Source organism: Filicampus tigris, chromosome 21, assembly GCF_054856515.1.
Source record: "Filicampus tigris isolate MCC_2025a chromosome 21, RoL_Ftig_1.0, whole genome shotgun sequence".
Taxonomy (NCBI): Eukaryota; Metazoa; Chordata; class Actinopteri; order Syngnathiformes; family Syngnathidae; genus Filicampus; species Filicampus tigris.
Genome location: NC_141237.1, coordinates 4,524,051 through 4,539,007, shown reverse-complemented (window position 1 = coordinate 4,539,007; position 14,957 = coordinate 4,524,051). Strand labels below are relative to the sequence as shown.

The following is a 14,957-nucleotide window of genomic DNA, read 5'->3' as shown; positions in this document are numbered from 1 at the left end:
AGGAGAGCAAGACCCAGCACACTGCGCGATCGGCTGCAGTGTGAAACAAGACCGGCGGCAAGGGCAAAACCGCAGGTATCGCGTTACCGTCGTTACAGACTCCCTTTGACACAAAATGTCTGCCCCACGGAGAGAGCCTGGAATGACGTTTTTTCATACAAGAGTTTTATTTACAATGTTATCAACAGACATGGTGTTCAGCAGCAGAGGTCCAAATAAAAACGACAACAAAAAGGGTCCAGCCTTTGTGAAATAAAATACGAGTCAACATAAGCGCAGAAGAGACATCATTGTCCCAGAGACACGCTTGAGGGGTACCCGAACAAAACAGTTGGTATTTTAACACTAGTTGCCCCTTCTTCATCCAAGGCACAGTCAACTACATGTAAAAATCACACACACGCGAACAAATACATTCACAGGAACGGACAGAGGAGGCCTGGTTCACTTCCTGAAAAAGGCGCCGCGGGTGATGCTGTAGAGTAGCTGGTAAGGTTTTCGCTTGGGCGGCTCGGCCAGGGAGAACACCTGCTGCTGGGGCACGCTGGTGGGGATGGTCACGTGGCGCTGGTGGAGCGGGTGGAGGTTTTGGTGGTGCGGCGGCATGGAGCTGGAGTAGCCCACAGCTGGAATGGATGGTTATTCGATATATATATATATATCAAAGAATTTGTTTTAAAAAAAGTTGAAACGAAATCAACAAAAAAAGTAAATCTGAATATTGTGCTTCCTTACTTTGGATCTTGCCCTGTTTTGCTCTTCTGGCGTTTGCAATAGCCTGCTTCCTTTGCTCCTCACTGATTTCTATTCCTGGGGACAAACCATGCAAATCAAAGCGCTATTCGAAGCCCTGCCTACATTTACAAGCGGAACTCTAAAACGGTGTTCCTGGAAATTGGATGAGTTTGCAGTGGTGTTTTGACAGAAAGGTTTATATTGTTCTGTGGCCACCTTCTAGCTTTTATTTCTCTTTTGATGCGCTGCTTCCGGTACAATGTGGATTTTTTTTCATTTGTATCCAATCATATTTCAGCCTCCATTTTACAATATTCCGTTTTTTTTTTTTTAAAGACTTTTTATATAACACCTAATGCCATCTTTTACAGGCAGCTTGAAAGGGGCTACTGTTTGAGATGAGAATTTTTTTTTTAGGGGTTTCAGACCTCTAATTGGTTAACCTGTGGTTGAGTAGTAAAAGACATTTTTGGACAACTTTTCAATGGTGACGGACACGAACCGCCGTGTTTTAAAGGGCCGAGTGGCGCTTTTTCATGATAGTTCAGGCCTTAAATGAACTTTTCCCAATCAGAAACCTGCAGGTGTAGTGTCTCCCGCCGAAGAGTTTGCGGGAGGCTCACCCATCTCCCGGTCCTCCTTGACCCGCCGCCTCTCCTTGCCGAAGGCCTGCAGCCACCTCTCCTTGTCCTGGAGCTTCCTGCAGCACAGCACGCACATCAACTCCAGCGTGTCGGCGTGGCGCAGGCGCACGGCGTTCCTCAGGGTCAGGCCCAGGTCCGGGTCCCGCCCGTCGGGCACGTCGAGCACTTCGGTGAGGTCCATATCCAGCCGCCCTCGGTAGTGGAGGAGGTCCCGGCGCAGGACGTCCTTCTTGCAGAAGACCAGCTGGTGGTCGAACAGGAAGAAGCTGCGCTGCTGCATTTTGCCCTGGCGGAGGATTCGAGTCAGCTCTCCGGAGTGGATCAGCTCGGAGCTGCGCTCCAGCACGTCGGGCCCCTGCGCCGAAGATGACGCCATATTCAGCTGAAAGCCATCGGCGGGCAGTTCGGGCTACCTTAGAAGGCGTTCCGTCACCTCCCAGCGCAGAATGGCCACCTGCCAGTGGGCGATGGCGTCCACGCTCTCCAGCCGCCGCTTCCTCTCGTTGATCAGACTCGCCACGTTCTTCATGGCCTGGTAGGCGTCGCTCACGCCGCCGTGGTCACTAGGGCGCGGCGGGGAACAACAGGGCAGTTTTACTTACAGTTTCCGAGACGCTAGTTGACTTTGGTTTGGCTTTTCATCAGCTCGCAATGAACAGATGCCTTTTCAAATGTTCATAACAGTTGCGCATTTCTTATTTTTGAGGAGGTACACTTGCATGAACACGAACCCTTAAAAAAAAAAAAAAAAGAAAGCCTCCATTTCCTAACACTTCATTCAGTGTCAAAGGGTGAGTAGTTTTAGTCACCTTATTTTATTTTAGGGGCTACACTTGGCTGATTTTAAACAACATATTTGCTGCGAGCCCGACACGTGATGTGGAGCGCTATTGTGTCGTCAATGTGATCCCTGCGGCCTCTGGAGTTAAAATGAGTTTACGACCCGTATCCTGTACGATACACGTCAGTGCGAGCTGATAAGATACGCGTGGGACAAGGAGGTGCCCGGGCACGTTTAGCTGACAAAAAGAATTCCATTCCTCCGCCGCAAGTCGGGATTCGAGCGGCACCTGTGGTCTTTGGGGGTGTACTTGAGCAGCTCCCCCAGCTGCAGGGGGTATTTGCAGATCTTCTGGACGGGGGTGAGCAGGAAGCCGGCGATGGAGATGTCAATCATCTGCTGCAAGAGGCGGCAGGCCTCAAAGAAGTGCTTGTAGCGGCCGGACTTCATGAGGCGCTGCAGTTCGCCGCAGGCCGCTGGGTGGGTGTTGCAGTACTCCGAGTAGATGGAAAAGCCTTCGCCCTGTCGGGGAAAAAGAAAGACAGAGGGTGAATATTGACAGTTTTTAGTCACTCGAACGATACTTTTCACCAAAAAATGTGGGATATTGGCCTTTGATGCAAACACCGATTCAAATTTAACCAGGGAATGTATTATTATCTATTCACGGGTCAAACACCTTCACCTTGTTAGAAAGACTGAACAGGTGGACACGTGCATTCAAAACGGTCGCATTATGTTCATCAGTAAAGGTTATTTTAGGTTGATCTTAAAATCGCACTGGAAAGGCCAACATCCCAAACTTTGCGTGGGTATTGTATGTTGACTGCTTTCAGGTGACCTGCAATAGAAAGCAGGAGCCGATTTCGCTGAGATGCGGCTGCGCCTTGTTGTACTTTTTCTCCAGGTCGCGTAGGAACTGCCTCTGGAACTTGTAGATGTCCTCGATGTTGCTGAAGATGGTCTTCAGCTGGGGCTCGGTGAACATGTCCGGGTGCTTGCGGCACTGACGGATGTAACCCTGTGTAGAAGAGCGAGAAAGAATAAAAAGACTGGAAAGTCTGGGAGCGGTTCACACGTCGGCCTACAGAGGGCGCTGGAAGCTCAACTTGAACACTGAATTAGGCTGTTCTTTTTGGCTCATATTTGAAGGGAAATAGTGACACAAAGGCTTAAGTGAATAAAAGTGAGAATGGGCGATGGCTTTAAAAATGAATACTGGATATTTTTTACCCCAAAAAAATCCCATTTTAAAATGACTCCCGGTTCACAGCCACGTTGTTGGTGTAAGCAAAGCACATGAAACATGGTTGCGATTTGAACTACAGAGGCAAAAAAAAAAAAAGATAAAACCAATCCTGACAAACATGGATTGATCGCCATCAAAAAGCCCTGCGCACCTCGCAGATGTCTTTCAGGTGCTTGATGTAGATGCGCTCTGTGTTCATGATCTCCTGCACCACGTTGGTCCTCATCTGCTGCCTGTGCTGGCTGCTGTGCGCCTCCCGGGGAGCCGGGTCCTCCTGGTCGGCCACGCTCTCTACGCTCCCCGCGCTGGAGTCCTCCTGGTTCACGCGCACCTGAAACAAGCCCATGGGAACATAGGAGCTTAAAAATAAAAAAAATAAATAAAAAGATTAAAAAGCTTCTTCAACAGTTTTGCTTGCACAATTACGAAAGCAGAAAAGAGAACAAAACACACTTAAAAGCGCGCGCACAAAAAAAAAAAAAAAGCACCAGAGCCACTCTGCGTCACCATGGCAACCACACGGGACAGTTTAACCAGCGCTTGCTCGGCATCTTTCAATGAGCAACAAGCAATTACACAGCATTACACGCCTATCTGCCAATCAAATCGCAGGCTAATTAAGACTCAACTGTCATTCAACACCGGTCGTCACAGAAACCAGTTGAACCCCGAGCGGCGGGTGGTAGATTTACTTCCACACACACACAATGTTAAGAGCGGCTTCCATTTGGAGTCGAGCCAGCTTACAAGTCGAGTGCAAACAAGCGGGTCAGGAAGTCCACTCACCCGGACAAAGCCTGAGGGGAACCAGGCCTCCTTGTCGGGCCCCCTGCCCCACCACCAGTCCTTGTGCGAGGCATCCAGGATGCGGATTACGTCGCCCGCCTTGAAGGCCAGCTCCTGCTCCTCCAGGGTCACGTGGTCCCACAGGGCCTCGGCGTACACGGCGTGGCCCGAGCTTATCCACTGCGCCAACGCACATCACAAGGCCGATGAGCCCGTGTCGGACACGGAGGATTACGGCACGGCTTGCCAAACATGTCGAAAAAGGCCCTTTTATCCTCGCGTGTCCTCACGGGGACGAACGCGCGCGCAGAGCCACGCGGCGAGACAAACGTTACGTCATACAGTCAACGTGCGGCTCACCTCCACGAGCACCGACAGCTCCACGCCCGGCTCCAGGTACGGCGTGCCGTCGGCGAAGCCGCCCTCTTCCTCCTCTTCCTCGCTCACGCTGTCGTCCAGCGCCGGCGAGGCTTCGGACGTGCCGTCTAAGGAGCGAAAAAATAAATAAATCGGGAGCTCGAGGCATCGCTGGGAGGTTCATCCGCATTCGCCCCGCATCCAACTTTGCCTACCGCTGAGTACCCGGTGCAGCTTTCTCCTGCCCACGCGGTCGAGTCCGATGGGGGTGCTCTGGGAGAGGGTGGGGGGGCGGAACCTGGCTGAGACCGCCTTGTAGGGGGGCACCTGGTGGGAGGGGATGGGCGGCCGTGACAGAAGCTGCAGGGGAACACAAGATCTGGGATTTACAAAGTCTCTACAGCCATTTTTCGCCGGCTGTGTTCAGAATCAGCCCCTGCTCCCTATACGGGACATTTTTATATAATCATTACATTGTTCGTTAATAAATGACGTGAAAATTAATTACAAATGCCGATCGCGTGCACGGGAAAAAAAGTAAATGCTGTCACATAATTGGTGACGATTAACGTTAGGTGGTGGACCTACTGTCAAAAATAATACTCGGCAAAAAAAAAAAAAAAAAAAAAATCACCATACAGTTGGGATTAAACGATTAATTGGAATAATTCAATTACAAAAGAAGTGTTTATAGAAAAAGAAAAAGCTTCACAGAAATTTGTTTTTGTTTGAGCCAGACGTACGCACTTAGGCAAATGAAAATAATGCAGGCAAAGGGAATATATTCCAAACACAGCCTCTGTGACATATGAAAATAAGAAAACCCCACAGAAGGAAGTCGGTCCTCGTCAGCGTCGGGGGAGTACAAGTCCTCCACCCCCATCGCAGACACGGGTCGCTGCTGCCGCCTGCCTGGGCCGCTGGCGCCCACGCCGCTCTCACACGCGCCGTTCCCGACACATTCCTGGCGGAGCGACTGGCTGTTTTCGCCGGGGTTCGGCTCGCCCGCCTCCTCGGGAATGCGGTGCTTCCTGGAGAGCAGCTGCCCGTAGTCCGAGATGGGTCGCGGCCTCTGGCGCCCGCTCCGCCGCCGGGGCTTGACGGCGCTGGCCTCCGCGGAGGGCGACGCGGGCGACTCCGGGAGGAAGACCGGGGAGAGAGGAGAGGTGCTGCCGCTGGTTCCCGGGGAGTCGCCATCTTGTCGCAACGCTTGCTCCCGTTGCTCTTCTGACGTGACCTGAAAATCACAAGAAAAAGTCAGCAATAACCCACAATGTCAAAAATAATGTTTGGATCAGTCGGAAAGAGGAAAAAAAAAAAAAAAAAGCCTAATGACGAGACAGAAAAAGAGCCTACAAATTCAAAGAAAAAGAAAGCTGGATTCAAGAGACAATATTAGCAGTCCTACTTCAAATACTCATTTATCGCTAGAGGTGATTCGAAGGTACCAAGCCTGTTCTGGTTTATATGTGGCGACACGCTCGCAAAAGCATAAAAGGCCTTGCTTCCCTTTCCAACATGGCATCGACCAAAAATCAACATTATGCCAAGATGGGGACCGGCTCATTTAAACCTGTTCAAATTCTTTTTTTTTTGGGGGGGGGGGGGGGGGGGGGTCTCAAGAGTCCGCGTGTGAGCGTCCGCGTGAGAGCAGTGACCCACAACAGCTTCTACGCGAGTGTGCTCGCAGGTTTTTATCCTTCCCCTGGAGTTCATTCAACTGTTGAAAAGTGCACCGGCGACGGTGGCTTTTGTTCTCTACGCGCGTCGGTATTATAGGACGTTTACTGTACAAAAAAAAAAAAAATTAAAAAAATAAAAACACAATACTGTGAGGGCGCAAACAACCAACTGCGAAATAGTTGGAGAACAAATCATGCCGGTGTGTCAAAAAATGACTTGATGTGAAACCGGTCTGTGACGCGAACAAAAAAAAAAAAACTGGACTGCTGATGTGCTTGAGAATCAGCGCAAAGACACTTGAATCAATATCATCAGCTTTCCCAGGGAGAAAAATGTTCCAATACCTATCGGCGGCATAAATATTTTTTGCAATAAAACACTTATCGCGCCAGATTTGATTTCACGTGCAAATATTGACCCGGGCAGCTGGCAACAATCAAGCCTCACCTTTTGGTTCTCCCGATCCGGGTCGGGACCGCCGCACACACAGCGGAAAGGCACGCAGAGCGCTAGCACCATTGTGAAACACATGCAGGCCCGCGTCCGGGCCGAGCCGCTTGATTTCTAAGGCGATCCAAGCATCCTCAAAAAGCTAAGCAAAATTGGAAAAAAAAAAAAAAAAAAAAAAAAGGTACTCTTCAGACCCAAATCGCACTTCAGGGTTTTTAACTGACTCGAGTGCAACGCTGCTGGACTTTGCGCCGCCGCGCCGACTAAAGTGTAGAAGCCAAAGGCTCGCTTGGACCTTCCCGCCCACAATTTCTGCCCATTTGCGCAAGTGGCTGCTAATCATAAACAAAGCCTAATCATTAACCGGGCCTGTTCCTTCAAGCGCAGGACAGCCGGGGCCGGCATGTGACCCGCTGCAAGTCAATATATCACATGGAGGGCAAACACCAGACAGACAAGCGCACATGACAGTCAAACAATTCAAGTACCGGATCTTAATTGCGACTTTCTGATGTCCAATAAGCTGCTGTCGTGCGCCACTGCTGCTTTGTTGGCTCTGCTTCATCAGGCGGACCTTAAGGCGAGCTTTACCCCAAAGAAAATGCACCGCAACTAAGGCTCTAAATGCGGTGTACTGTAGTGCATTATTTTTTTTTTTTTTGAACCACAAAAACATGGCGCGACTGTCAGATGACCACAACGAGAGGGGGAAAAGTCCCCAACCAATGGTGTGTGGCTATTTTGAGGGGCTGCTGGCGATGATACGTCGCTTCAGGCACTGGCCGCACCTGCCTATTTTGGCGACAAAGACCCAGATTTTGAATCGCAGCAAAACCGGAGGCCCGTGGTCAGTCGCTGATGGGAAACCAGTCACCAAATCGCAGACACTTCAGCCGGTTTCTGCCGCACACCAATTTCATAGTTCAAGTTGGCAAAATCGCCTCCACGCTTACCTCGTGCGGAAGCTCGTCTTTTCGGCTACCGGGCGGTGACTGGTGCTCCGGGACAAACCCGCACGTGGTGATCTCCAGGCATCCGTCTCCCGCGGCGATCTGACGCAGGGGCGCGGCAACGTCCTGCTCAGGCGGCGCGTGAACCAGCGGCGCGTGCCCGGCGGACATGACCCGGGGTCTGACGGGCGAGGGTCGGCGCCGTCGCTCGCTGGCGCTCCGGCAAGGCACGCGGCGCGAGTAGTCGTCGTGGAGACGGCTCAGGGGCGACATGGGAGCGGGGCTGCCCGGAGAGGGCGAGCGGCTTGGCCGGCGCAGGACGCTCGCATCGGCGATGCCGCCCACCAACTTCAGCATCTGTCCTTTGACTCTCACCGGGCTCTTCCTGCTGCCGCCGAGGTCCGCCGAGGAGGCGCTGGAGGTCCTCTGGAGAGTCGGAGTCCCGTTTGACGCTGTCGCCCTCTGGGGGTCTGCCTGAGGGGACGGCGTGGGGGCCTTGCGCCTGAACGGGATTTTAAAAATGTGAAGGTTATCCGCGCTCTTACTCAGTCTGCTCAGCACGGTGGTGGTATTAGACGCGCTTTCCGCCTGCCCGTCGATCTTTGCTTTCTTGTGGCTCTCCTCGTCCACGCCCAACATGGTAATGCGCCCGGCTCCGTACGCTCTCCTCATACTCCACGAGAAGCGGGAATTGCGTTGAAGGCCATCGGCGACGTCCTCGTCGGAGTCCATATCGGAGTCGTAGCGACTCGCCGTGAAATTGCCATTCGACGGGTACTCGGTGGCGTCATTCGCCAGGGCGTTCCCGTTCTCGGCTTCCCGACTGGACGCAGGTCCGCCTGCTCCACGATTCTGAATCCCCTGAAAGACGGAGGTGCGCAGCTTTTTAAACGAGTCCACCATGCCGAGTCCGGGCACACTGTCGGTAGCGGGACTCGGCGCAGGAAAGGGGCCCTTCCTGGAGCTGGAGAACAGCCGCATGATTCTGGAGGAGCCGGGCTTCCCGGAGGCGGAGTCCGCGCCGTTGGGCGGGCTCTCGTCCGTGGCGGCGGGGCCCACGGTGACGGGCCGCAGCTGCGGGGCGGCGCTCGGCTCCGGTTGACCGTGGAAGGGGTACAAGTCGCTGAGGGGGCGACTCCGTATCGGAGGGTCCGCGATGGACGGGTGGAGGCCAGGGAAAGAGTCTTCGCTTATGAGCGAGACTCCGTCCGTTGGTTCTGCCTGCGGAAGAAATCAAAGACTTTTAGGAGCTTTTTAATTACATACAATAACACTGGTTCTTACTTGCATAATAAGCGCGGCCATGATAACATCTGCTGGTCTGGGTGAAGCTTCCGAGCCAAGGGGTCCTTACATAAAACTAGTCTCACTCTTAAAACAGTCTTATAAAATTACGGTCCACGCGGGGGCCAACTTTTTTGCTTCCGTGTAATCAGTCAGTTGCTTGAAAATGAACAGAAGTCACGGGCAGGGGCGCCATTATGTAAATTAGCGGCAGGGCTAGATTCGTAACAGCTAACAAAAGATTTACTTGATAATGGGAATCAACATTTAGAGGCAGGCACACAGAGGCCCAACTATTTGTGTACATGCTGTTAAAAAAAACCAAAAAAACGACATTTTCAAAACAGAATAATAAGCCCGGCAATGATGCAATGCTTTTTTTTTTTTCTTCCCCCCCTTGTGTTGCAGCTACCGCAGTAGCGGGTCTTGAGCAAGCACTTGAGGAGTGAGCACATTGAACAGATAATGCTTGTTTACAATACAATGGATGAGTCAAAGGTAAATAAAGAGTAGCTCGACCAATGGCCGAACAAACCACACACTTGAATCAGGACGGCCATTTAACGCCGGTGCTGTGATTTGAAAGTCCGAGGGGAGCCGAGGCCCAGGTCGGGGTCTTCTACTGCACGTGTGTGTGTGTGTGTGTGTGTGTGTGTGTGTGTGTGTGTGTGTGTGTGTGTGTGTCACAGCCGCAGTTAACGCAGCTGGCCCTTTGAAGCGGGCCTCTCGGAGCATGACTAAGCGATGAAAAAATGCTAATCCGTTGTGATTAATGCGATAAATTGCCATGCTTCCGGCATTTTAACGGCAATTTCCAACCTTTCACTGTAACGTCGCCATTTGCCGCACTACACAATACAGCGCCAACATTTCACCCCCCACAGGTTGTTCCTTGCCCGCGTATCAAATTTGGAGAGAGCCGCAAAGTTGGGTGCCATTTCTTAACTGCAATAAAGTGTTTCTCCACGTGGCGCTGTATCGGAAACAGTCGAAAGTTTCTGACTGTAATATGATTTCTGACATAGGGAAAAAAAAAAAAACGTTAAATAACAACGGCGGCACGCGCGCGATCAGAATAGTCTCACCTCTACCTCGGTTTGAGCCGGGAAAACCCTGCGTCCACGACGCGTCAGTATCACAGATCCAGATGGCGTGCTTGTCGGGTGTGCGGAATCTTCCGTCACTCCTGGCATTGGCGCGGCGCTGTCGCTGCCGAGCACCGCCCGCTGACACGCAGTCAGCGCCCCCCCCCACCCCCCCACCCTCCCAGGAACAATGCGCCACTTTCAAAACGGCTCTCAATTGTCTTCTTGTACTGCCGCCGAGGATTGACGAAGAGCAGCGGGATGTGTTTTCCCGGCCGGGGCGAGGGATGGGAGATAGGAGATAGGCGCGGAATGTCAACAAGTCCAGCTTTTGCTTGTTTTCTTGGATTTGGATCCCGTGACAGACGCTCCACTGGCTGAGTTCTCCTTCAACACCTCTATGCCCCCCCCCCTCAGGCCCGCACTTGGAGCCAGAACAGTGACTAAGGTGTCACGGGCCAGCTGGCATTCGACCACTACGGGCATCTTACGACAGGAGGGTAAAATGCGTGCTCAGGATACACTGATGAAAGGGAAATTGTGGTGGGGGGGCTTATACAAAAACTAAATTGGGATTTTGGAAGCAAAAAGTTGGAAAATAAAATATATTACGCACAAGTTTACGATTTTACAAGCAGTAATATAATGAGGGAAAAAAAACGTTTGATGAGAATAGCTTTACGCAGCTGGAAAAAAAAAAATACATCTTAGAAGTATTTTTGGGGGTGGAGAAGAAATGCACATGGTAAAAGTTGCAAGTTTATGACAATAAAATGTCAATTTACTACAGCAAAACAAAAAGCTAAATTTCCCCCAAATTTTGGAATACTGCTGAGGAAACCTAACTGAGTGATACCACCAGAATAAAGATTTAATTGAATCCTAATTTTAGGATACATTTGAGTAGGAGAATGTAATATTACAAGATTTTTTTTTTTTTCTAAGTAAAATCTGCACGTGCATTCTGACGCATCGTCCTTTGTTTTTGCATGCGGCTATTCTGCCGCTCTGTCAATTCCTTGCTGAGGTCCTGGTCCCGAGTTAATGAAGGGCTCAGGGAGGAGTTGCGCGCCCACTTTTCTTTCCCCACCCGCCATCACCCCTCCCATCAGGTTTCACTCAGCCAGCTGGAGCCAGCCTCAGATTAGACTCCCGGAGACGAGGATGAACATGCGTGCATTTAGGTAAACATGGACGCACTGGGGGGAGAAAAAAAAAAAAAAACACATGCGCAATTAGGTCTGGAGCATCCCGGCTTGCATGCGTAGAACGAGAGAAGACGTCCATCACCGACTCCCTTCTTGTTCAGAAGAAAATCTCACAACAATCTGTTATGTAGGGAGACGGGGGGAAAAAAATAAAAATAAATGCGAGCCACGGGGAAACTCTGAGACGGAGGTCACCTCTGCAGAGGTATGCCCCCGGCCTTGGGCCGGGGATCAGATTCATTAAAGGCGCAAAGAGCCAAGCATTAGAGCCCAGGGCCTCCAGACGAGGGCGGATCATGGGAAAATCGACCCTTGACGTTTTCCAGCGCTTTTTCAGAGCCTCTCCCGGCATCGTGAACGTACAGAACGACATACTTGTTGGGCTGGGCGGGCGGCGGGGGCTTATCATGTTGAGAGGAATTTTTCAGTGTCGAATGCACACACAGCGTCGCCTTGGCTTCCGTGTTAAATTCCTTCCGTGATCACGCAAATCATCATTCCGTATTCAAATGAATGGAAATGCCATGAATCCGGTGTGACCCATCCACCTATGCAAACCGCTCCGACATACATAACATAAATCCCAGTTATCATTGTGTAAGAACAAAAGAATAAAACCCTGGTTTGAATCACAGTACTCAATTATGACGAAGTCAATTATGTAAAAAAAAAAAAAAAAAAACAAAAAAAAACATTTTACGCATTTGAAAATGCCCATAAAAACATTTTGCACATTTGAAAATGCCCTGCCCACGTTTTTTTTCTTGTTTGTGTGTGCAAAGCTCGCGTGAATAAGCATTCAGAATGCTCAACGCCAATTAGCGGATGCTACGAGTCAGCTCGCCGCACACACACCGCACATGTCCTGTGTGTGTGTGTGTGTGTGTGTGCCATATTCGCCATCCATGCCATTGCTAACGTGATTAGCGCAGCTTTGCTTTTGAGTGCGGTTTCATCTACACATGATAGCCTAATCAGGCAGACAAGCGGGCTATTTGGCGCTGACTTCGAGTGACACTCCAAAGCTTGCATACGGCCCTCCAGGTTGCTGCCTGCCTCTCAATAAGGGGGGTCTTCCGACTGGGGGCTGGACCTGGACCTGCGCTCCACTCTTTGGGGGATAAACATGAAGAGAATGCCTTTAGCTACCTCCAACAGTGCCCTTAACTAATTTTTAAAAAAAAATTTCAGGGAGGCGGTAACTCAATATACCCCCCAAAAAACTGAGTACACTACACTGTAGTATCTGTGACTTTGAATGTGTGGCTTTGAAAGGCAGGGCCTGGCGCAACCTTTTTGTAATAGGTTATTCAATTCATTGTTTCAGCCCTAGTCAACTCCCCTTTATCAATGCACCACCACCCATCAATGGGTGTAGTTTCACTTATTTTTTTTTCTTCCATAAGGTACTTTATATCTTTCCACAGTTAAGAACGCTGCCCATGCCGTTACTAAAGGTTTTTACGACGGCACGACACAAATTCACTCACATCACTTTGACCTCGACTTCCCCATTTCAGGATGTGCCATGAGGAAGGAGAATGGCAGACGCTCCGCCCCCTACCACGAAGAAAGCGTGGGAAGTTTGGCATGCCCGGGGGAGGGATGTCTGTGCTCGCACACGGACGGCGCACAACAGCGTTCACCTGATCCGCTGTCATAGTGACAGACAACTGGGGAATTTAATACAATACATGGACGAGCCCCGTCAAGAGTCAACACTGTGACTGAAGGCAGCTTTAAAAATGAAAGACACCTACTATGGAATTTGAACCCGACGAAGGAATTGAAATGTAATGCGATGCTATGAAAACAATTCATATTCCTCAGTGGCAAACAAGTATGAAAGAGAAAGTAGACTACAGGAAGTGGTTGTTGTGTAAAATGTGTTTTGCACACCAAATCATTTTTACCAGTGATGCATAGATACTCCCATTTTTTATTTTTTATTAAATACTGGACTTACCGTAGTATAAATTGAACAGCTGGCCGTTACCAGCTGCCATCTTAACTTCCACCACTGTCAAAAGCGATTTTTTTTGGTGCATCATCTTGAGGTTCACCACGATGCTTTCGCGTGAAGCCCACAAGGAGACGCTTATAAGGCACTCCCAAAGTACAAAACATTTGAACTACCCTCATGGGTTATTGGTAGGAGTCCTTGGGTCACTTGAAAGACCCTATAAATAGCGGCTATTATTATTTGTATGAATATTGCAGGGGTTTTCCTGGCTCAAATTGAGGTAAAGGTGATACCATTCGCACAGGTGCTATGCCTGACTCAAAGCAACACAATTTCCTGTCAAGGGCTGGCATGTATTTTATTGTTCTTGAACATTTTCTTTTTTCTGAACATAATTATGTTACACTGTTTTACTCTAAATTAAAGGTGTTTTTCTTACAAGATTTTCTGTAGGTGATAGCACACGGGAACCTCAAAAGATCTCTTTTTTTTTTTTTTTTTTTTTGGGTGATAAAAAAATAATAATTTCCCAGGAACCCACCATCCGATTTTCAAAACAGGAGCACTGCACTCAGGCTGAAATGGTAATTCCAACCATATTTTGCACTTTGATTTAGTGTAATTAAAGGGAAATCTTGTCACGTTTCCAATATAATAATTGTTGCAATTAAAGTTAAGGGCAACACGACAGGTGGAACGCTGATCAGATACCAGTTTTCATGTCAGAGCTTTCACTGTCAGATATGGCCCAAAATTAGGCAGAGGTGTCCGCCTAAAAATGTCTAAGCGGGAAAACCTCTGCATTAATATGATGGTCTCCTCTAAGGTGTATTAATTTTTTTTTGGGGGGGGGGGGCTTTTGAAAGCAGGGAAAGGGATTAACACTACACAGAGACCAATAAAGAACTGGAGCCAAAGTGCCTACTTCTTTCTGCCATTGATTCACTTTCTTTTGGCCCTAAAGCTCTTTGTAAGCCCCCTCAGACCCCCCCCTACTACCTCCACCTCCTCCCCTCCTTCAGCCAGCCTGGCTTCTCCCACATCACTATAACAACCAGGGCTGTAATGCACCATAACCCCCCACTTCTCAAGCACACAGGAGACACAATGATAACGCGAAGAAAGCGATAAGATACACAACTTATATTAAGTTAAGAAGCTCTTTTAGAAAGACAAAATGGACGACTTACCCCGCTCATAGTCGCTGATGTTGCCCCTCCTGACCCTTTTTTAGCCATAGAAAAGTAGCCTGGCTTTCTCTGAAGCCTCGCTCCCTTCGTCCATGTCGAGTGGGAGTCAATTAAAAAGAAAACAAGGTACTTAAAAGAAAACAAGAAAACGTTTCTCCTTCATTTTGCGGCTCCTTGCAAAAAAAAAAAAAAAAAAAAACCGGGGCTAGTAGTAGCAACTTTGGCTAGCTGACGAGCGCTCGTCGATAAAACTTCAGTCGCGCCAAAAAGTTCCTTAAATTCGACTTTCTGAGGGGAGATAAATGCCTGATAAGCAAATTTGAAGTGATTAAAAAGTCTTTCAGGTTGGCGGTGAAGATAACTGGTTATTTATGGCAGCCAAAGCTGTTGTTTAAAACAAGTACGTCTCGAGGAGGACGAAGAGCATCTTAATGCACTTGTTGCAGTTGTCTCCAAAATGAGGGCGGGGTTGAGGAGAGCCCGGAGGGATTCGATTGGTTGACCGACGCGTGACTGCTACGCCGCAGGCCAACCACGTGTCGGATGATATGGAAAGTCACGCCCCCTTCTTACTCCTGCGAGGAAATGAAGC

The 14,957-nt window shown here is 49.6% G+C and overlaps 1 protein-coding gene across 4 annotated transcripts; it reads right to left on the bottom strand.

The window, feature by feature from the left end:
- Positions 1-143: 143 nt before the first annotated feature.
- On the bottom strand, positions 144-14,834 carry spata13 (spermatogenesis associated 13). Of its 4 annotated transcripts, none has more exons than XM_086020171.1 (13): positions 14,366-14,834; positions 7,639-8,856; positions 5,382-5,789; positions 4,768-4,912; positions 4,556-4,680; positions 4,196-4,375; positions 3,561-3,740; positions 3,002-3,181; positions 2,450-2,682; positions 1,813-1,942; positions 1,359-1,734; positions 736-810; positions 144-626 (listed from the first exon to the last, which is right to left on the bottom strand). In XM_086020171.1, the coding sequence occupies exons 1-13, from the start codon at positions 14,411-14,413 to the stop codon at positions 445-447; spliced, it is 3,480 nt and encodes a 1,159-aa protein (XP_085876297.1). In that variant the 5' UTR covers positions 14,414-14,834; the 3' UTR covers positions 144-444. The 4 variants fall into 4 exon arrangements, with proteins under 4 accessions (XP_085876297.1, XP_085876295.1, XP_085876296.1 ...); XM_086020169.1 differs by lacking the exon at positions 14,366-14,834 and adding an exon at positions 10,005-10,349; XM_086020170.1 differs by lacking the exon at positions 14,366-14,834 and adding an exon at positions 10,011-10,349.
- Between the last annotated feature and the right edge of the window lie 123 nt (positions 14,835-14,957).

Excerpts from the sequence above, each read along its gene's own strand:
- spata13 (XM_086020169.1), bottom strand. The coding sequence starts at position 10,112 with ATGCCAGGAGTGACGGAAGATTCCGCACACCCGACAAGCACGCCATCT. Across the intron at positions 4,681-4,767 it reads GCTGCACCGGGTACTCAGCG|ACGGCACGTCCGAAGCCTCG; the intron begins GTAGGCAAAGTT and ends TTCGCTCCTTAG. Across the intron at positions 811-1,358 it reads CAAGGAGGACCGGGAGATGG|GAATAGAAATCAGTGAGGAG; the intron begins GTGAGCCTCCCG and ends GTTTGTCCCCAG.